The sequence below is a fragment of the Pararge aegeria genome, chromosome 4 (assembly GCF_905163445.1).
Source record: "Pararge aegeria chromosome 4, ilParAegt1.1, whole genome shotgun sequence".
Classification (NCBI taxonomy): domain Eukaryota; kingdom Metazoa; phylum Arthropoda; class Insecta; order Lepidoptera; family Nymphalidae; genus Pararge; species Pararge aegeria.
Window position 1 is genome coordinate 2,389,530 of NC_053183.1, and position 17,350 is coordinate 2,406,879.

At 34.2% G+C, this 17,350-nt stretch overlaps 2 protein-coding genes across 3 annotated transcripts; one reads left to right on the forward strand and one right to left on the reverse strand.

Moving 5' to 3' along the window:
• Positions 1-637: 637 nt before the first annotated feature.
• On the forward strand, positions 638-2,872 carry LOC120623341 (BTB and MATH domain-containing protein 43-like). Its single transcript, XM_039889311.1, has 2 exons — positions 638-873; positions 947-2,872. The coding sequence occupies exons 1-2, from the start codon at positions 850-852 to the stop codon at positions 1,907-1,909; spliced, it is 987 nt and encodes a 328-aa protein (XP_039745245.1). The 5' UTR covers positions 638-849; the 3' UTR covers positions 1,910-2,872.
• An 884-nt stretch (positions 2,873-3,756) lies between these two features.
• LOC120623342 (casein kinase II subunit beta) lies at positions 3,757-16,482 on the reverse strand. 2 transcript variants are annotated; one of them, XM_039889312.1, is made up of 8 exons: positions 16,389-16,482; positions 16,065-16,140; positions 15,790-15,892; positions 15,128-15,227; positions 13,867-13,958; positions 12,932-13,121; positions 11,026-11,123; positions 3,757-5,955 (listed from the first exon to the last, which is right to left on the reverse strand). In XM_039889312.1, exons 2-8 carry the CDS (start codon positions 16,134-16,136, stop codon positions 5,924-5,926), a joined length of 687 nt encoding a protein of 228 aa, XP_039745246.1. In that variant the 5' UTR covers positions 16,137-16,140; positions 16,389-16,482; the 3' UTR covers positions 3,757-5,923. The 2 variants fall into 2 exon arrangements, with proteins under 2 accessions (XP_039745246.1, XP_039745247.1); XM_039889313.1 differs by having other exon boundaries at positions 16,065-16,158; positions 16,389-16,481.
• Between the last annotated feature and the right edge of the window lie 868 nt (positions 16,483-17,350).

Genomic DNA, 17,350 nt, shown 5'->3' on the forward strand with positions numbered 1-17,350 from the left:
AATATATTACGAAAATAAAAACATCGTCATCTAGACCCAAAGTAAGCGTTGTGTTATGGGTACTGGAGATAACTCATTAATACTTATAAATAATATACATAGGTATAATATACAGATAAACACTGAAAACCATTATTGTTGAGAAGGCTCAAAATACCTGCAGCTTAGAGCCATTATCATTTATATACACTGAGTCAACTGTCATTAATGTGTTAAATAGTTTGACATGTCATGATTAAATATTTATTTATTCTTTAAAATAATTGTTTTATAAATATAACCTAAAGTAAACTATTTAAATCTAAATAAAATCTAAAACGTCCTCGAAACCACCACAGCGAGGCACAGTTCCTAAGATGCTGGCAGCATTGCCCCTTTGGATGGCCAAACTATGGAGTGTAGAGGTAGGCCAAACTAATTCGTTGACCAAGGTCGATAACTCTTTTCGATAATTCTTTGAAAAGAGCTGCTGCCTTCGGACCCCACGGTCCCAAAGACTCCACTCCAAAAGGTACAAAAATGAAGCTGCTATCCAGGTTTTGTCATTATTGTCTTACATGTCATTATTTTGCTTATGGAAAGAAGGGAAAAAAATAGCTTGTCACATTGACACTTGACACTACGGCGACGGCCCAAAGAGTAAATGTGGTACGGCCAAACGGCCCATGGCTTCCCAATTCAGAATAATGAATTATTCACTTATTTATTGATTTATTACGGTCTGTGATTTGAAGCTCTCTTGAAGACGAAGTGATAACATCAAAAAATACTTACCCTCCTCCCGTAACATAGAGTCCACTTCTTGATCGCCTTATTTTTCTATTGCCAAATAAATAACATTTTAATAAGATGGACTCGAATATTGAATTTCCGGTAAGTAATTACTACTTTTATGATGGTGATAAGTTAAATTAATTCCCAATAAACATTGCTTTTGATATTGCAGGACGGTGGTGTAATATTTGGTCATCGACCCTGTCAAACCAGAGATGCAAAATGGTTGTTGCTAGAAAACGTCTTTGAAAAATGTTGTCGGCCGAATATGTATGACATCGGAGGCACTTACATCGAGGATCTACCGCACTTTTGGTTCTACTACAAAGTCGAAATCGTTGGAAAAGTGTACCTCTTACATATATTTGTTACCAACCGCCGTGAAGGTACTTTCCACGTATCATTAAGCAACAGCAGTGTTATCGCATTCAAGAAAAAACAGAAGCTGGCATACTTAACTGCCATGCCAAAAACCTACAAGTTTGAGAAGGCCCCTGCTATGTCTCAGAACTATCTAAAAACATACAGTTTTTCAGAAATTGATTTGGAAACCTTGAAAGACTTAAAATTATATATACCTGTTTCATTTGATGTTCCAAGTAAAGAGAAAGCTGATCAGCATGATTTCAGAGCTCTGTTGGATGACCCATATGGTTCTGATTTCGTAATAGAATCTCAGGAAGGTGACAAGTTCAATGTTCATAAAGTATTTCTTCAGGCACGCAGCGATGTGTTCACAGCTATGCTTAAGGAAAATACAGCAGAGAGCCAACAAAGTTATTTGAAGTTAATAGATATTGATAAACATGATTTGTTTTGTATGTTGGAGTATATATACACTGGCACATTACAAGATATATCTTCCCATAACTTCTTTAATCTTCTCATGCTGAGCGATCGGTACAACCTGCAAGGTCTGAGAGAGATATCTGAGTATTCACTCAGTAATCAAATATGTGCAGCGAATGTAATTGAAACTTTTGTTGCTGCCGATCTATACAATGCAGAAACTTTGAAAATAGCAGCACTTAAATTTATGAAATGTAATAAAAATGCCATTCATAACCGTATGTTTGATAAGCTTGATAATGTTCAGTTGATAAGAGAAATTTGTCAGTTTCTACTTCCTCAGTAAAACTCGTTTTTATCCATCCAATCCTACAATGTGTATTTTCACACACATTTACTTGGGTCAATGGATCTGAGAGGTTGTTTACGGAAGATTTAAATCATGTCTTCAATTCACAATGGTAAAGGCATTATATCAAGCTTTGTTAGTTATAGTCCACAACAACTGAACAAAAATGTGAAACTGCTTAACATAATTATTATTGTAGTCTACATGTGATTTGTGTGGTGTTTTTTATAAAACCATATAATACAGAAAATATTTCCTCACTGAAAATGGTGCCATAATGTTGCCATAGCAAAAATAAAAAGTGGTGATTCCATCACAGCCTGGTGTAATGAAGCAGTTCATTCCATCGTCATCATCATTACCACCACAATCTATAGATTTCCATTGCTGGACATATGTTTTTTGTTGGGAGTTCCAAAATCTATGTTCATGTGCTTCTTGGGTCCAGCATCTTCCAAGTCCCAACAACTTGTTTCATGTTGTCTTCTTAAAGTTCACAAACTTATAATATGAGCCCTGAAACATTTCACTTCTATTTTCGAGAGTGATGTTGTGTGTTGTGTGTATGTAACAGACCAGGATTCAAGTGTAGTGGAATGTAAAATATGAGACTTTAATTAATAATTATTTCATCACAAGTGTTTTAGTTCAATATTCATTTATTTAGACACATGACTATTAAGAATTACATTTATCTATGTAGCTCTTATCGAAATCCAATGAAAATTGCATTTTTAAAATGTTGTATTTTTATAAATTCTTTGATTTTTATTTATTTTTGATAAAGTTATTTATATGTACATGTTGTCTTTTAGCAAAAAGGTATTAATCAGCACAAAAAAATGTAAATAACTCAAGGTAACAATTTTTATGACTGTAAATCCAATCACTTTTTAGGAAGATATATTATTTGTATAAGCTATAAAAATTTCCCAAGTGTCAATATATCAATAGTGATTTCCCTTGTGTACTTTCTGCTAAACTTAGTCAAAATATAACAGTGGGACTGTGAATATATTATTTGAGATCAAAAGTGAGAAATTAAGCATTTCTTATAAAGAATTGTTTTTCAATGTTGGGCAAAGGGTAATTGCCAAATTGCTTTTGAGCAGTGTAGCCTAGTCAAGTCCTAAATACCTATGTCCTGTGTTTGCAGACACCTTTTGCAAGCACTAGCCCAGTGAGGATGGTATGTTATAATAACTAATATAACTTAAATCCGAAACTGTGTATCTCCACACCATAATAGTTTGCATAGAGATATAATTATTGTGTCAGCAGTGATTTAATATTTAAAACGTAAAAAACAATGTTATTAAATATTAATTACACGTAATTAATTGTTTAATTAGGTATATTTATTCAGCAGTAAGTAAGTAAAGTGCTTTCTCCAAAAACAAGTTACCAACCTGGTTTGCCAATCAACTTCAAACAAAACTAGATACTACTATAGATGTACTTATATAAATTAGTAAAAATGCCAATGAACATATTTCGTTTTAGAGCAAATGTAATAAATGAAATAATATAAAGAAAACATAAAAATTATCTTTATTGAATTTTAAACACAACTTGATTAATTATAATAATTTGGAGTAAGTAACTAAGGCACCACAAAAGCAAGTTAAGAACTTCACTGTGCCAATCAACATCAATAGAAACTGCATATTACCTCACTCAGTAATACCTTAAGAGATACACTAGGAAACTATATCCCCGCAAAGTAATACTTCTGGTAGCGAGCGATTTAATTGTATTAGTAAGATTGTGATTGTATATTTTGTTTAAAATACAATGTAATAAATAAATTAAAAAATATCTTATAAAGAAAACATAAAAATAAACTTTATTAAAATTTAAACACAACTTGTTTAATTATATTAAATTAGAAGCGATCAATGCGCCACCTCGACAAACAAGTAAAGCTATACCATCAAGCTCAATGCAAACAGAAAATTTTGTCAGTAATGATGTTATAACCAAATTTCAGAACTAAAAATACACATTCAGCAATTGCAGCGAACGCTATACCATAATCAGTGGGTAGGCGCTAAGAAGACCAAAAACACCTTGTCCATCGGCGACTTACCTGCTTATCTTATATGCTTATAGTGGTGATGTGTTCCTAACGAGTCACACTCGATGGTTTTTTTCCCATTGAGTCACTGTCCCACTGGTGTTTCTAGTTTGAGACCGTGATGAAAAAAAAGTTGTAACAAACACTGTCCCTTGGACTCGTTGGGAAAAATAAAAATTCCCAACCGTTCGGTGTGACACGATAGAGTTTGACTGGTTGGGAACCTCACCCTAATCTAAACTACACGATAATATGCATCGAGCTCCGCAGATATTTTACCTGACTCGAAACTCCTTGTGGCAGTGCACTGAAACCGCAAAGAATAAAGAGGCATTTCGCAACTCTTTTATAGATTCAACGTTCGAGCAAATTTTGCCTTCTGGACAAGGCTCTACCCAACCATATAAGGACAGCATGGTGGTATACCTACTCGCTCGTGGAGCTGGCGCCTGGTCAGCGCAGACCAAACGACATACGCTGCTCGCATGCTTGCAATTGCATTTCTACAATGGATAATTAAATATCATCCTTATCTCATTCTATATTGAGTTCTGAATCTTTCATACTATTGGAATATTCCTCGAGCATATTGCGCGCGACACCTACTTAACTCTAAATTTTAATAATAACAACACACTAGTTACGTCATTACATTTCGCAGACTGCAACAAACTTTAGGTAATACTATTTCAATATTGAATATACATATATGTACTAGTATAATTTATTATACTAGTACATATATGTATATATGCCAGTTCATAAAGATAGTAGAGCCATCCTCACTCTGCAGAGTAGGCAAAGGAAACCCTTACATTAAATGTACTCCAAAATCTTGAGACGCCAGATAAAATTTTGAAGTGCTACACTCGTTTATACAGAAAAGTAGGAAAAGGATTGCACTACTGAGTTCCATCAGTCGTCTGAAAATTTTGGATTAGATTTTAATATTATAAATTTAGAGTGTGAAATTTAGATTCCTGATGTTATTAAGGATGTCAAAATACCTTACTGCGTGCAGAGACTGTAGTTACCACCTGTGATATTATTGTCCCCCATAGGACCTTTGTCGTGCGCATATATTACTTTGTACATGACAGGTATAGGTCCTAAACGAAAGTGCATGCGATCCTACGTGCCGTTCGGTTAGCGCCGACCATCAGAAGTAACTAATAAATATTAGATTAATGATTGATCTCAGTTGCATTCCATTTAGATATTTCTGAATTTAAAAACTCCTTAAAAGTTAAAACGCAATATTGCTTTGTTCTGCTTTTTTCAGATAAGAAAATGGGACCATACGTTATATAATCTAGTAAATAAGAATAGAGGGAACTAGAATTTCTACCTACGCTATGTCTACCTATTCAATCTCGTTAAAGATTTGTAAGGAATCGATCGCGTACTGAGAAACAATATCGTCACTAGATGCGCTCTTTATGCGAACAACGTACTGTACGTGTGCGAGTGTGTTTCGCATATAAATCTCTGTATCGCCAAAGTAAAATTGACCTTATGTCGAACGCTTTACAGTGGCAAATCATGCACTCTTGATTTTTGTTATACAAACGTTCTCTCAAAAATCCGAGCTAAAGAGATGTAGACAAATTAGAACTTTAATAAAATTCAAATAAGATTCATTTCACTCCGGTTTCGGTCAAGTTTTTCCATACTCGAAAACGACGCTTCGATTGTGAGCGAACTAATCTCTTACGGAGGTTAATATACCGAATTGAGTATGCCGATTTATTACAGTATTTATAGCAGCAGTTTACTAGTAATGAAACAGGTGATATCTACTGGGAGCGCAACGGATACCAACAGTAATCTAAATAAATATTATGTACGAGAGTTAAGCTTGTATCGCAAACAGTCAAGCACCACAGTCCGTCACGCCCTGTGCTGAGGCTTGCAGCACGTCAGTGGGCTTACAATCATTTTGGAATGTTACTCGATGTCTTCGTCTCTGTAGCAAAAAAAAAACATTTTCCAACATTAAAATGAAAACAGTACAATTATTAAACACTTCATCATGTTCCGAAACATGAGTATAGTCTTTTCCTAGAGGTATAGTAGGTGTAAAAGAAGAGGAGCGCTGACGCAATGGATAATTCACAATGCCAATGCCATTATATTAGTCGTAAAGGTATATATACCTACTTTATTAAATAGCGTATTGAATATTTATTATACGAACTTGATTTCTAAATCTTAAAAAAAAAACCCTAACAAACAAATTTATAATTTTTGTTTTTTAAGCTTCGATACAGCTGAAACGATTTTGATGGAACTTTTAGGAGTAGATCTTGGTTTAGGAGTAATCTAGGTTACTGTATAAAACGACAAACGCAAAAAACAGAGAGTATCTTTGGGTTAAAGCTGCTAGTTTTATATTAAACAATAGGTACACATTCGTATGCAAGAATATTCGTATGTGAGAATAGTCCATTACGCAAAAATACACACAATTGAGTATTTGCGATACTAAGATTTCGCATTCCTTTTTAAGTATGTTACCGAAATGTTAAGTAATGTTAGGTAAGATCAAAACATTAACATTGTGGCATAACAACGGAGTAATTACGTTTATATTGTATTTGCTCTCGTTTCCATTATTACTGACAGCACCTTATAAATGTCAGAGCGATTAAAATACGGCATGCTATTCCGACGTTATATAAATCCACCAGAGCGGACCGGCGAAAATTCAGAAATTATAAATTCCTGAATTGCTCCTGCCGATCAAAGAGGTCGACAAAAACAATATTCACGGTACACGAGTAGGACGCAAAATGCTACGTGTAGATTTGCGTAATATTGCGTTTGTGTGTTAAGAATAAGTTTCTACCATTATTAGCTTTCAAGAATATATTTTTTGTACACACCAAGTAGGTACGTTTCGGATGGTCTGAAAACAGCACAGATTATTAATTAAATGTTACCTAAGGCTACATTCTAAAAAAAAAAAGAGCTAAAATATGGCCAGACTGATATGCAAAAATATAGCATCCGACAAAATAATGTAGATAATATACTTTAATATTCGTGATACGTGTATACCTTCCACTATAAATAAATAAAATAAAATAAATATACTACGACACTACACTCATCGCCATCTAGCCCCAAAGTAAGCGTAGCTTGTGTGGTGGGTACTAAGATGACAGACGAATATTATTATGATTTATTGTTTATATAAAAACTTTTATTATATATTATATAAGTTTTTATATAAACAACAACAAACTCATAAACACCCAGACACTGAAAAACATTCACGTTCATCACACAAAAATTTTTTCACTGCGCCAATCGGCCATCTTTATAGGATAGGATAATTTGTTATCATAGTACATATTTATACTACTATAATAACAAATGATTCATTTTAAAAGCTACTGTATTTTACAGCAAGTTTTTAATGAAAAAAGAAAAATGAATATACTAATGTAACTTGAGTTAAAAACATTATCTCTAGCTACAAAAAATAAAAAATATTTTATTTTATTATTAAGTACGTTTGTTATCCTTTTAAATGCTGAGTGGAAGAAACATCAAAACCAATGAAATGGCCTGATAATAATAGTATAGTTATCAGACTATTTATTTTACTAATCTAGATGACATGGAGCTAATTCGGTGGTACACAAAATTGACAGGTGTAAATTTAGTGCAATCCTTTTCCACAGATAATAATATAAAAGTTCAAACTATGAATAAAATCCCTTGCAACATATGCTTCTAAGCCTACGGTGCAAGCTAGGTTTGTCAGTCAGTCAGAAGTAATCTGCGTAATCCTATATTATCCTAACTGTATACGCGTTATCTTATATCTCGTTAGTTAACTTCTACTAGTGTTTTGTTATTATTATTAAGAAAGGCGGATTACTCAAACAGAGTATTTAACTGTTATATTATTAAAAATGCATTTAGCGGAAGGATAGACAAGTGGTTAACATGCAGGAGAAGCAAGAAAAAGGCCAAAAGTTGTCATAATATTTATTTATATTTACTGGTATCCATACAATAACCAAAGGAGTCACCACCAAAAAAACAACGCGTATGTAGAACCGACCTAAGTTCTAAAATTTATCAGATATAAAAATAAAAACGTACACTGCCCTATTTTTAAGATTCAACTATATATATAAGACTGTATTTCAAGGCTCTGTAAATATTGCCGTTGCCAGAATTAGTAATTATGGTTAAACTTTAACAGATACATTATCAAGATACTATTATTTTGTTACAACAAATTACCATTACTCATTACTCTACACTAGAAAAACGGTATAGCAAATGAAAAGTGAACTGTATAGGTGCCAATTCGGTTGCACGCAAGTTGTTAACTCAATTGACAACTGTAAAAGAAGTGCCACCTTTGTCAACAAGGAACAGTAGGAAAAGGACATCACTAGTTTTACACCTGTCAATCATTTTTATTAAATGCGACTTTCTTCAGAATAACGTTTGATTTCACTTTGACGTTTCACTTGTACCCTTGAAATATGCAGACTATAAAACTCTGGCAATCGTCAAGTCGTTTTCGAGCAACGAAACACCTTAACGCCAATGCAAAATGCACCAAATATTTTTTTCTTTGTTTTAAAGTCGTAGCGGTAAATGTTTCGATACCAGACTACTAAAATTGGGTGCTTGCATGGAACAAATGCAGTTACCCAGAGGGGGCAGTTTATGGAACTCGTACACCTAACGGCTACATCGGATTCGTACCAGAGCGTTATAATGCTTTGCTGTACTTCTTTTTGTTGGTATGGTGGTCTGTGGTAATTAATGGCCGAAAGATTTGAGCCAATTAAAAACTCAAGATTCCCAAATGGCCAGGCAAACTTTGGGAGGCACGTGCTTAAATTTCGGGAAGTCTCCACTTAAATTGAGTCAGGTTTTTTTTCAAACCGCGGCAGGTTTGCACACATTCCCACTTGAATCGCGGGAGAGCCGCCACTCAAACCGCACTTCAAGCGAGAGGTCGCTGAAGATTCTTTAGTTTATAATATGTGTACAGTCAAATTGGCACGAACATCTATTTGCATTAGCCACTCGTGGCGATGAAATCTACAGGTTAGCAAATGACATGTTAATCTCAATACTATGAACGTGATTCTGGCTGTCTGGTGAACAAGTGTAGCACGAAAATAATGTTAAGTAAACCCTATCAATTCACATTCTCAATTGTATACAAAAACAGTAATATCTCCGCTTTATGCGACCACGAATATCTTTATTACGCGGTTATTAAAATGCGCACTTTACGCTAATGTATTGATTTAAAAAAAATCAGACAGTGATATTTAACTAATTATTAGTGTTCGGTATTCAATATAAAAAAACTTTCTCACAGATTAATTCTAAGCATATAATACATTCATAAGTAGAAAAGTTACGTTTCTATCACAAAAAGACTATCAATTTAATTTTATTTATTACGTTTGTTATTTCTCTATAAAACTTCATCCCGTCATACTGGATTTGTTTCGGAACGCATCCCTCGCATAAAGCGGCGTATTACTGTACACCCATCACAAATGATCCTTCATATCTGAAACTGATACAGATTCATCGGAGCTTTAGTGTGAAAGATTTGGGACCGTTCATCAAATACGTCTAACAGCTCCCGCTTTTAAATTATAACCCCGACTGTAAATTTTAACGTTATCAAAAGTACCGCAGGAGTTACTGAGAACATCTGTTAAATTAGTGTGGAGTTGTCAAAACGACACGTTTCGCTATCCGTATAAAATGGCAGTTTTGTGTCCAGTTTTTCAACTTTCGACCCTTTCTATGGACACTCAAAAAATGTAATGCGATTAATGAATGACCCTAAGAAGGCGCACATTCAGCCAAACTGATAAAAAAGCGTAAGTTTAAGGGGTGAATCTAGAGTTTTTATATTCAATTTCACGACTGATGGATATGGTATAAAATGTATTAAATAAAACTTTCGTTTATAAAATAAATCCCATCCAAACTTTCTGTCACTTTTCAACATAATATCCTCCTACCAACCGCGTCGCTTAGCCCTGATAGATAACTTCATTTGCTCGGCTCCTAAGCTATCCCAAATAGCTATAAGCTTCCTCTAAAATTGGGCGTTCAAATGAAAAAAAAATTTTTTTTTGAAAATTCTATCTATTTATGGAGTATGGACAGAGTATGGGTGCAGCACCCGAAATGGTGGGATTCATATCATAACGACAAAGGGTTATATTTTTTTCTCTTTCCCATTTCATTGGCCAGTTACTCAGTCGATTGAGAATGTCAGTCATTGTCATAAGCAACAAGAGTCGCTAAATTCACCAGTAAATAAGGTATTTGTTTAACTAACATTCCCCCAACTTAAAATTTATTTCCTATCGACTAATGAAAGACTCAGCTAGAAAAGTAAGTCAAAGCAAATTGCAAGTTTTGGCATGTATTCGAATATGTTGTCTTATCTCAAAAGAAGTACCCATCATCAGTCGTGAAACAATTAATAGGACCAGGTAAATACGGGGCATAATTTGGGTGTCTTAACACCGGACAGTGTCGCCAACATTTGATCTTTTCCCCCTTTATGCCCCTAAATTAAATCCAAAACCATGTTAGCAAAAAAATAATAATTTTAAAACGTTAGTATGAAATTTTGTGATTTTTCCTATTTTGATTTCGTATAGACATTCATCAACACGTTTAAAGATAAAAATTGCCATTTATACCTATTTTCATATTTCATACACCAAATCCTTTTTTTACCCTAGAAGGAGGTCTCATTCAACATTTCCCGGTGAAAACATCGCGCGAACTTTTACCATCTGCCACGGAATGCAAAGAAAAAAATTTATGAACGCTTCAACGGCTAAGCTTTATTGAAAAAAAAAAAAAAAAAAAATAGTTTCGATTGATTGATAGATACCCTACTTCTAGGGGGAAAACCCCTAAGTTGGCTACACTGACATCGGAATGGTGTTTCACTGAGTCCCGCAGCAGAGGAATCTGTATCAAGGCTCAAGGGCAGGCGCGGCGCGCTAACGTTTACCGTTGTTGTACGAGAGCGTCCGAAGCGGCGCTTTGAAGTTAGCCGCCGCCTGCTGTTGGATCTGGTAGGCGAGCGGGTGGATCTTGAAGCCGTACAACCTGCGAGATAAAACACATCGTCTTTATCATCATCAACGCATTACGGGCCAACAGGGCACTACAGGGCAGTGTTGGTCGACCCCCAACCAGGTGGAGAGTCGACTTCAAACGGGTCGCAGGGAGCCGCTGGATACAAGTGGCCCACAATCGTGGAGTTTGGAACGCCAAAAGACCCATGTCCAGCAGTAGACGTCAATCGGTTGATTTGATGTAGATGATGACGTGGTCACAGACTAGACTAGGTCATAGACTTCACACGCCGTTGAGAACATTATGGAGAACTAGGGCATGCAGGTTTCCACACGATGTTTCTCTTCACCGTTAGAGAAAGTTATATTTAAATTGAGTCGTAAAAAAGTAATAGGCCCGTTTTGACATTTGTCATCGCGACGTAACTAGTTATGGAACCATACGAATCGGTACTCGATCAGTATCGAGTACCGATAAATCGGTTCAAGTTTGTATCAGTACTTGATCGATATGATTTTGTATTGTGAAGTGTTCGTTCGTTAAAGTATTCCTTTAACTTCACAACCAATTTGCGTGACTGGCTGTTGATTGTTCGTCCACTTTTCAACATGTTGAAACAGAGTTCGTACTATATAACGACAAATACAAATACTGGCGATATATTCTTTCATATTATTTAACGTCACAAAAAAATTTACGTATTTTTTAAAACACTGTATGTAATTGATTTTTATTTTATTATGTCTTTCAGTTTCGTTCCAAGTTACATTCTATGGTCTTGCACAAATTTCAAAACGGGTCTATTACATTTTTACGACTATAAATTAATTAAAAACGCACTAAACTCCGAAGTCAGTGGTGCGTGCTGGGGTTCGAACGGTTTTCAAAATAACACAATCTACACAAAAGGTTTTTTTGTTTGCTTCTTGGTTTGCACATAATGGACTCTGAAAGTACTAGACAGATTTTAACCTTTTCTTCGCCAAAAGAAAGCTAATCAATCACAAAGTAACATAGGCTATTACTTTTTATTTATGGGTATTTTTTTAATCTCCAAAATAATGAAAATATAATTGTAACCCAAAGTAGCAAAATTTTGCCAATAAAGTTAATTGTATGCAATTTATTTACCCATGTGGTGTACAAATAAAGAGCAACAATAATAATTACAGTAAATAGTCTTCTGCCACGCTGAGAAAACAGAAATGATACATAAAATTTATGTATTTTATATATTTTACACCTAAAAAGTTATTTTTGGAGCACACAATACACTTAATTGAAAGAATTCTTTTCGAAAACTGCACCCGATTATTTCTTGCAAGGAAAGACTAATTCAAATAAGTTTTAAAAACAAAATCAAACGCGGACGCCGGCAGTCTTAAATATTGGCAATACACTGGAACTTTGTATTTGATATTGAAATGAAATCTATGAAAACTGTGTGCTTTATGCAAATTTGACGACCTCCCGTTTGAAGATGGAGGTATCGGGATCGATTGCTGGCAGAGGCAGTTTTGGAGTTTATAATTTATGAATTTTTTTCTTTTTGGTCTGGTGGGCTTCGGCCGTGGATAGTTACCACTCTATTGACAAAGACGTGCCACTAAGCGATTTACCGTTCCATTACGATGTCGCGTTGGGTAACCGATTTGGATATGGGTTTAATACAACTGACACCCTAACAGGTTAGCACACTTCCATTTTCACCTACCACCAGGCGAGATTGCAGTCAAGGGCAAACTTTAATGGAAGAAAAAAAACCTTATACAGGTACATTCGATACATATATGGATATACTATATACACATGCATGAACCTAGGACCTCCCACAGTACCTGGGCACAAACTGTGAGGCGGGGCGCTTGGGTCGGTACTCCGGGTGCACCATGAACACCATGTGAGGGAAGCCGGTGCCGAAGAAAGCGCCGTCGGTGTGGTGGTGCCGCGAGGACTTGGGCGTATACACGTCCATGCAGCGTGGACAGTACAGCTTCACCATCGCCTCGCCGGGCACATCTGACAGTCCTGCAATAGCAATTTCAGTTTTTAATAAATTTACGCGATGTCTATAGAAAAAAAATCACAAACCCTTGGTGATTACTATTGGTGAACGGTTGATGTACGCCTTAACGTTACATTTAAAATTTGAAGAAAATCAAAATTGGAAGATTTCTATACTGACAGACAATGAATAAACAAATTTTTGTTTATTTATTGTCTGTCAGTCTGTCTGTCCGGGCATCACATAAAAACTACTAAACGGATTTAAATAAAATTTGGTATAGTGGTAGCTGATATTCCAGGTAAACATATATTATTTTTTTCATTTTACTTCATTGTCATGCTCAACATATTAAAACATGTGAAAAAAATGCAATAGTAGTGAGTAAGTACTACTAATGTTTGATTTTCTGTTGTTCATTGAGGAATAGTGTAATCAAAATTAAAACACAGAAAACCTTAAGTTAAGAACACAGGAACATCTGTCCAGTTCAGACTGTGATATATAGTTTAATATTGTCCATCCTCATTCTTTTATATGCTAAAAAATGTAGCTATGCTAATGCTAATTATTGTAGTATAATTATTTTTGACAAGCCTCTAGCTACAATTCCTTTATTACCAGGTGGCCCAAGTTTTGGTACTCAATTCAAAATAACTTAACATATATGAAATTTTGTTTGCGTTTAAAAAATCACTGGCATTGAGCCTACTCTGGTTGTACTGTTGTAGCAGTACATCTAACTGTTGGTATAGTTTAAAATCGTACCAATAGGAAGCATAGTTTGGCATTCACAGTAAACTCGTGGACAGTGCCCAAAGTCACCAGCTTGGAATTTTTCTAACATCTGGCCAATTCCTCTGAAACAAAAATAATGTTAAAATTAATTTTTATTTTATTAAACAAGTTTTGTATTTGACAAACAATTTTTCTACCTTTAAAAAACAATTCAGTCTTTTTGAAGATTACCTCATATAAACATTCTTAATTTCATATTTCTTTTATCATACACACACACACACACACACTAAGACACACTACTTAATCAGTTTTTATAATGTCCTTTGTTGCTATGGAAGAGTGAGGCCTCCTGACACAGGTACTTTGATGCATACTAGGAGGTCCGTATGTTCATTTATTTAACATGTATTAATTACTATGCTACACAAAAAAAACATTTTTTTTGTTATTAATTTATGGAATGTGGTAAACCAGCCAAAAGTATATGCAAAACTAAAAACTTTTCTTAAATTTTGTGCTTGAATTTTAAGACTAGATTTTCTATTATTGCGAAAAAATTGGCTGTCCTTGCATATTCTAGACATGTTATTTCTATTTTACTAAATTTTATTTCCTCTGATTAACACATTTTCACTAATTTAATTCATAGAACCTTTAGAAATCTTTTGATGTTTTTATAAGGAAAATATTATTTGTTATTAATTTTAAGTTTCATTATATTAACGACAAACCAAATTGATCCACATATTAATCTAATTGGTCATCACAAAGTGGGGTGAATTAATTTAAGTTATAACACAACTTGCCGAGTAGACAAGTCAGTAAATTTATTATCATTGACACAATGTGATAATCATCTTTGTCCACTATGCCACATTGGAGCAGCACGATGGTTGTGTATGAGAGAGGATGTCCCAGCAGTAGAAATGATGACGATGATGAAGATTTTACTCAATAAATAAGTTATGTTATAAGTTGAATGAACAAAAACAGAACCCTTAGTATCAATGTCATCTCATGATCTATGTGACGCTTTGATATAACACCTGATGATAAATTTAAGGTATTCTGATAAAACATATATATCAATCCTTAAATTACACTTGAAATAACATACTTTTGTCTGAATTTGACATTAAGACATGGCCTACTATCCTATAGTGACCCTTCAACTTCATTAGATTTTAGAGCTCAAACTGCTAAGTTGGAAAAAACTCTTAAGATGCAAGAGTGGTCTTGCTATGTAACAAGCAGCACTAGTTAATAAAAAATCAATAAGAAATCTCACCTATTTGTTAGAATGTACCGTGCGTGAATCAATCCATAGAGTATTTCTGAAGCTTGTTCAACTAAGTCAGATTGGTTTGGATTATCATCAAGGTCATCATCTGAAAACAATTTTTATATCAATAGGAGAATTTGAGGATTTTCAGTTAAAACACTGGTACCAATCAATGAAGTATGTCATTATCAGAATTATATTTTACTGGAAATAATACAAAACTGGGTGGTGTCCATCTGCCAAAATTATCATCCTTTATTAGACACAGCATAAGTAAACTGTACTCCCTCAAACAAAGCTATCAACCAAACTAAATTTACAGGTAAACAAATCTATAAACAAAACTGTACCTGTACGTAACGAAAGCTTTTCAGATGGCACTATTAAGTATCCACATACCAATTCTGTTGTACAGAAATATTGTAAATAAAAGTTAAAAGTGACCAGTCTAAAATACAGCTATCCTTTCCCAAGAGAAACACTGTAAAAACGATATCACTCCTATAAGAAATTTTAATGTAGTTCAGACATTTGTATACAACAGAACTGAAAATAATGTGTAATATGATCCAAATTAGATATGAGGGTTAACTCTAAAATAGTAAAGCCCAGCATTCGTACCTATTGATGTAACCTAATTTTGTCATCTAAATAAAGTTTGTACTCACCAGGTTCCAAATCTAGGATCATATCTAGCGATTGCCTATAATGGGGCACTTGTTCATTAAGTCCCGTCAAGTTGAATTTATCGTTTATATAGTCTTCGTCAACCTAAAATAGTTAAAAATATATTAGAATAAAAATAATAATAATTAAATATATTAGTTTTAGATTTTATTTAGTTTTTAAATAGTTTATTTTAGGTTATAGTTATGTATTAATAAAATATATTAAATATGTCAATAAATTTCAAGCTTCGTGGGCAGGCCACTGGTGTACTCACCTCGCAATAGAATTCGTTCCCTCGAAGCCCACAGAACCATGAAATCCATGATACCTCCTCCGAGCTGCTCATTTTCCTTGAATTGAAACTTCAACTAATAAATAAAACAGTCACTTGTTTTAATTTAAACAAAAAACACAACGCTTCCCAATCAAAAGTGCATTCGATTTGTTTGGCACATTCCTCTATTTTCGTACATAGATTACGAGTTTCAATTAGATCATCACACTAATGAAGTTACTAGCGATTAGTTTTACTATTGATGTGGTTGTAAATATGGGCATTTAACGAAATAAATTACGATTTAATCATTAGAAACCTCACCTTTTGGTACCTTGATTAGCCACGCTTGACGGGACGAAATCTGCCTCGGGATGGGGGAGAAATTTTAAGTTGTTGTCCGTCGTGCGAGTTTATGTTGTCTATGGTCAACGACTGCGAATAGGGAAGTGTAAACGTGCTTCTATTTTAATTATTTATTTTAGTTGGCAATTTTAATGGTAAAAGAGGAGAGTTATAATAAATTAAAACTTTTTAAATGATACAATGCTACCCGAAAAAAAGTAATTCTAAAAATTAGTCTGAACGACCACACGAGTAATGACAATTAAATTAACATTTAGCAAATGAGGATACAAACCTCTTGGAAATAATATGTAGTATGTGTCTTTTTTAACTAAGCTTATTAAATTAAAATTTAAACACTTACCAAGCTAATGCAATCTATATTAATTAATTTCTGGAAGTGCTTTTAGCCATGTTAGTATGTAAGTATTGCCATCGCCGTAAACATGGCAATACTTAAACACTAACGGAACCTCAAATGAAACGTTTAATTGTTGATGTTTGTCTCTTTACTGAAAAATAGTTATGGTATGATGCTCAGGTGTGATGGCAGCTTTAAAAAAGTCGTAGTGGTTATATTATCTTTGATTGCGCCCGTGATTGTTTACATCTTCTTTGCCCATGGCATTATGCAGTATTGAATGCTGTAAAATAATGCGACATTACGTAAGGACATCACAATTCACAAAGGACATGCAGTCTTTATCCATTCAAAATTCAACATTATGCAGCATTGCTGATAAATATTTTTATGAATAACATACATAAATAGTTATACTATATAGATATACACCCAGACACTAAAAAAACATTCATATTCATAACAAAAACATTTTCCAGTTGTGGGAATCCACCCCACGGCCTTGGATTCAGAAAGCAGGGTAAAATAAATTGAATGCCGCATCAAAAAACAAAATCAAACGCGGACGAAGTCGCAGGCA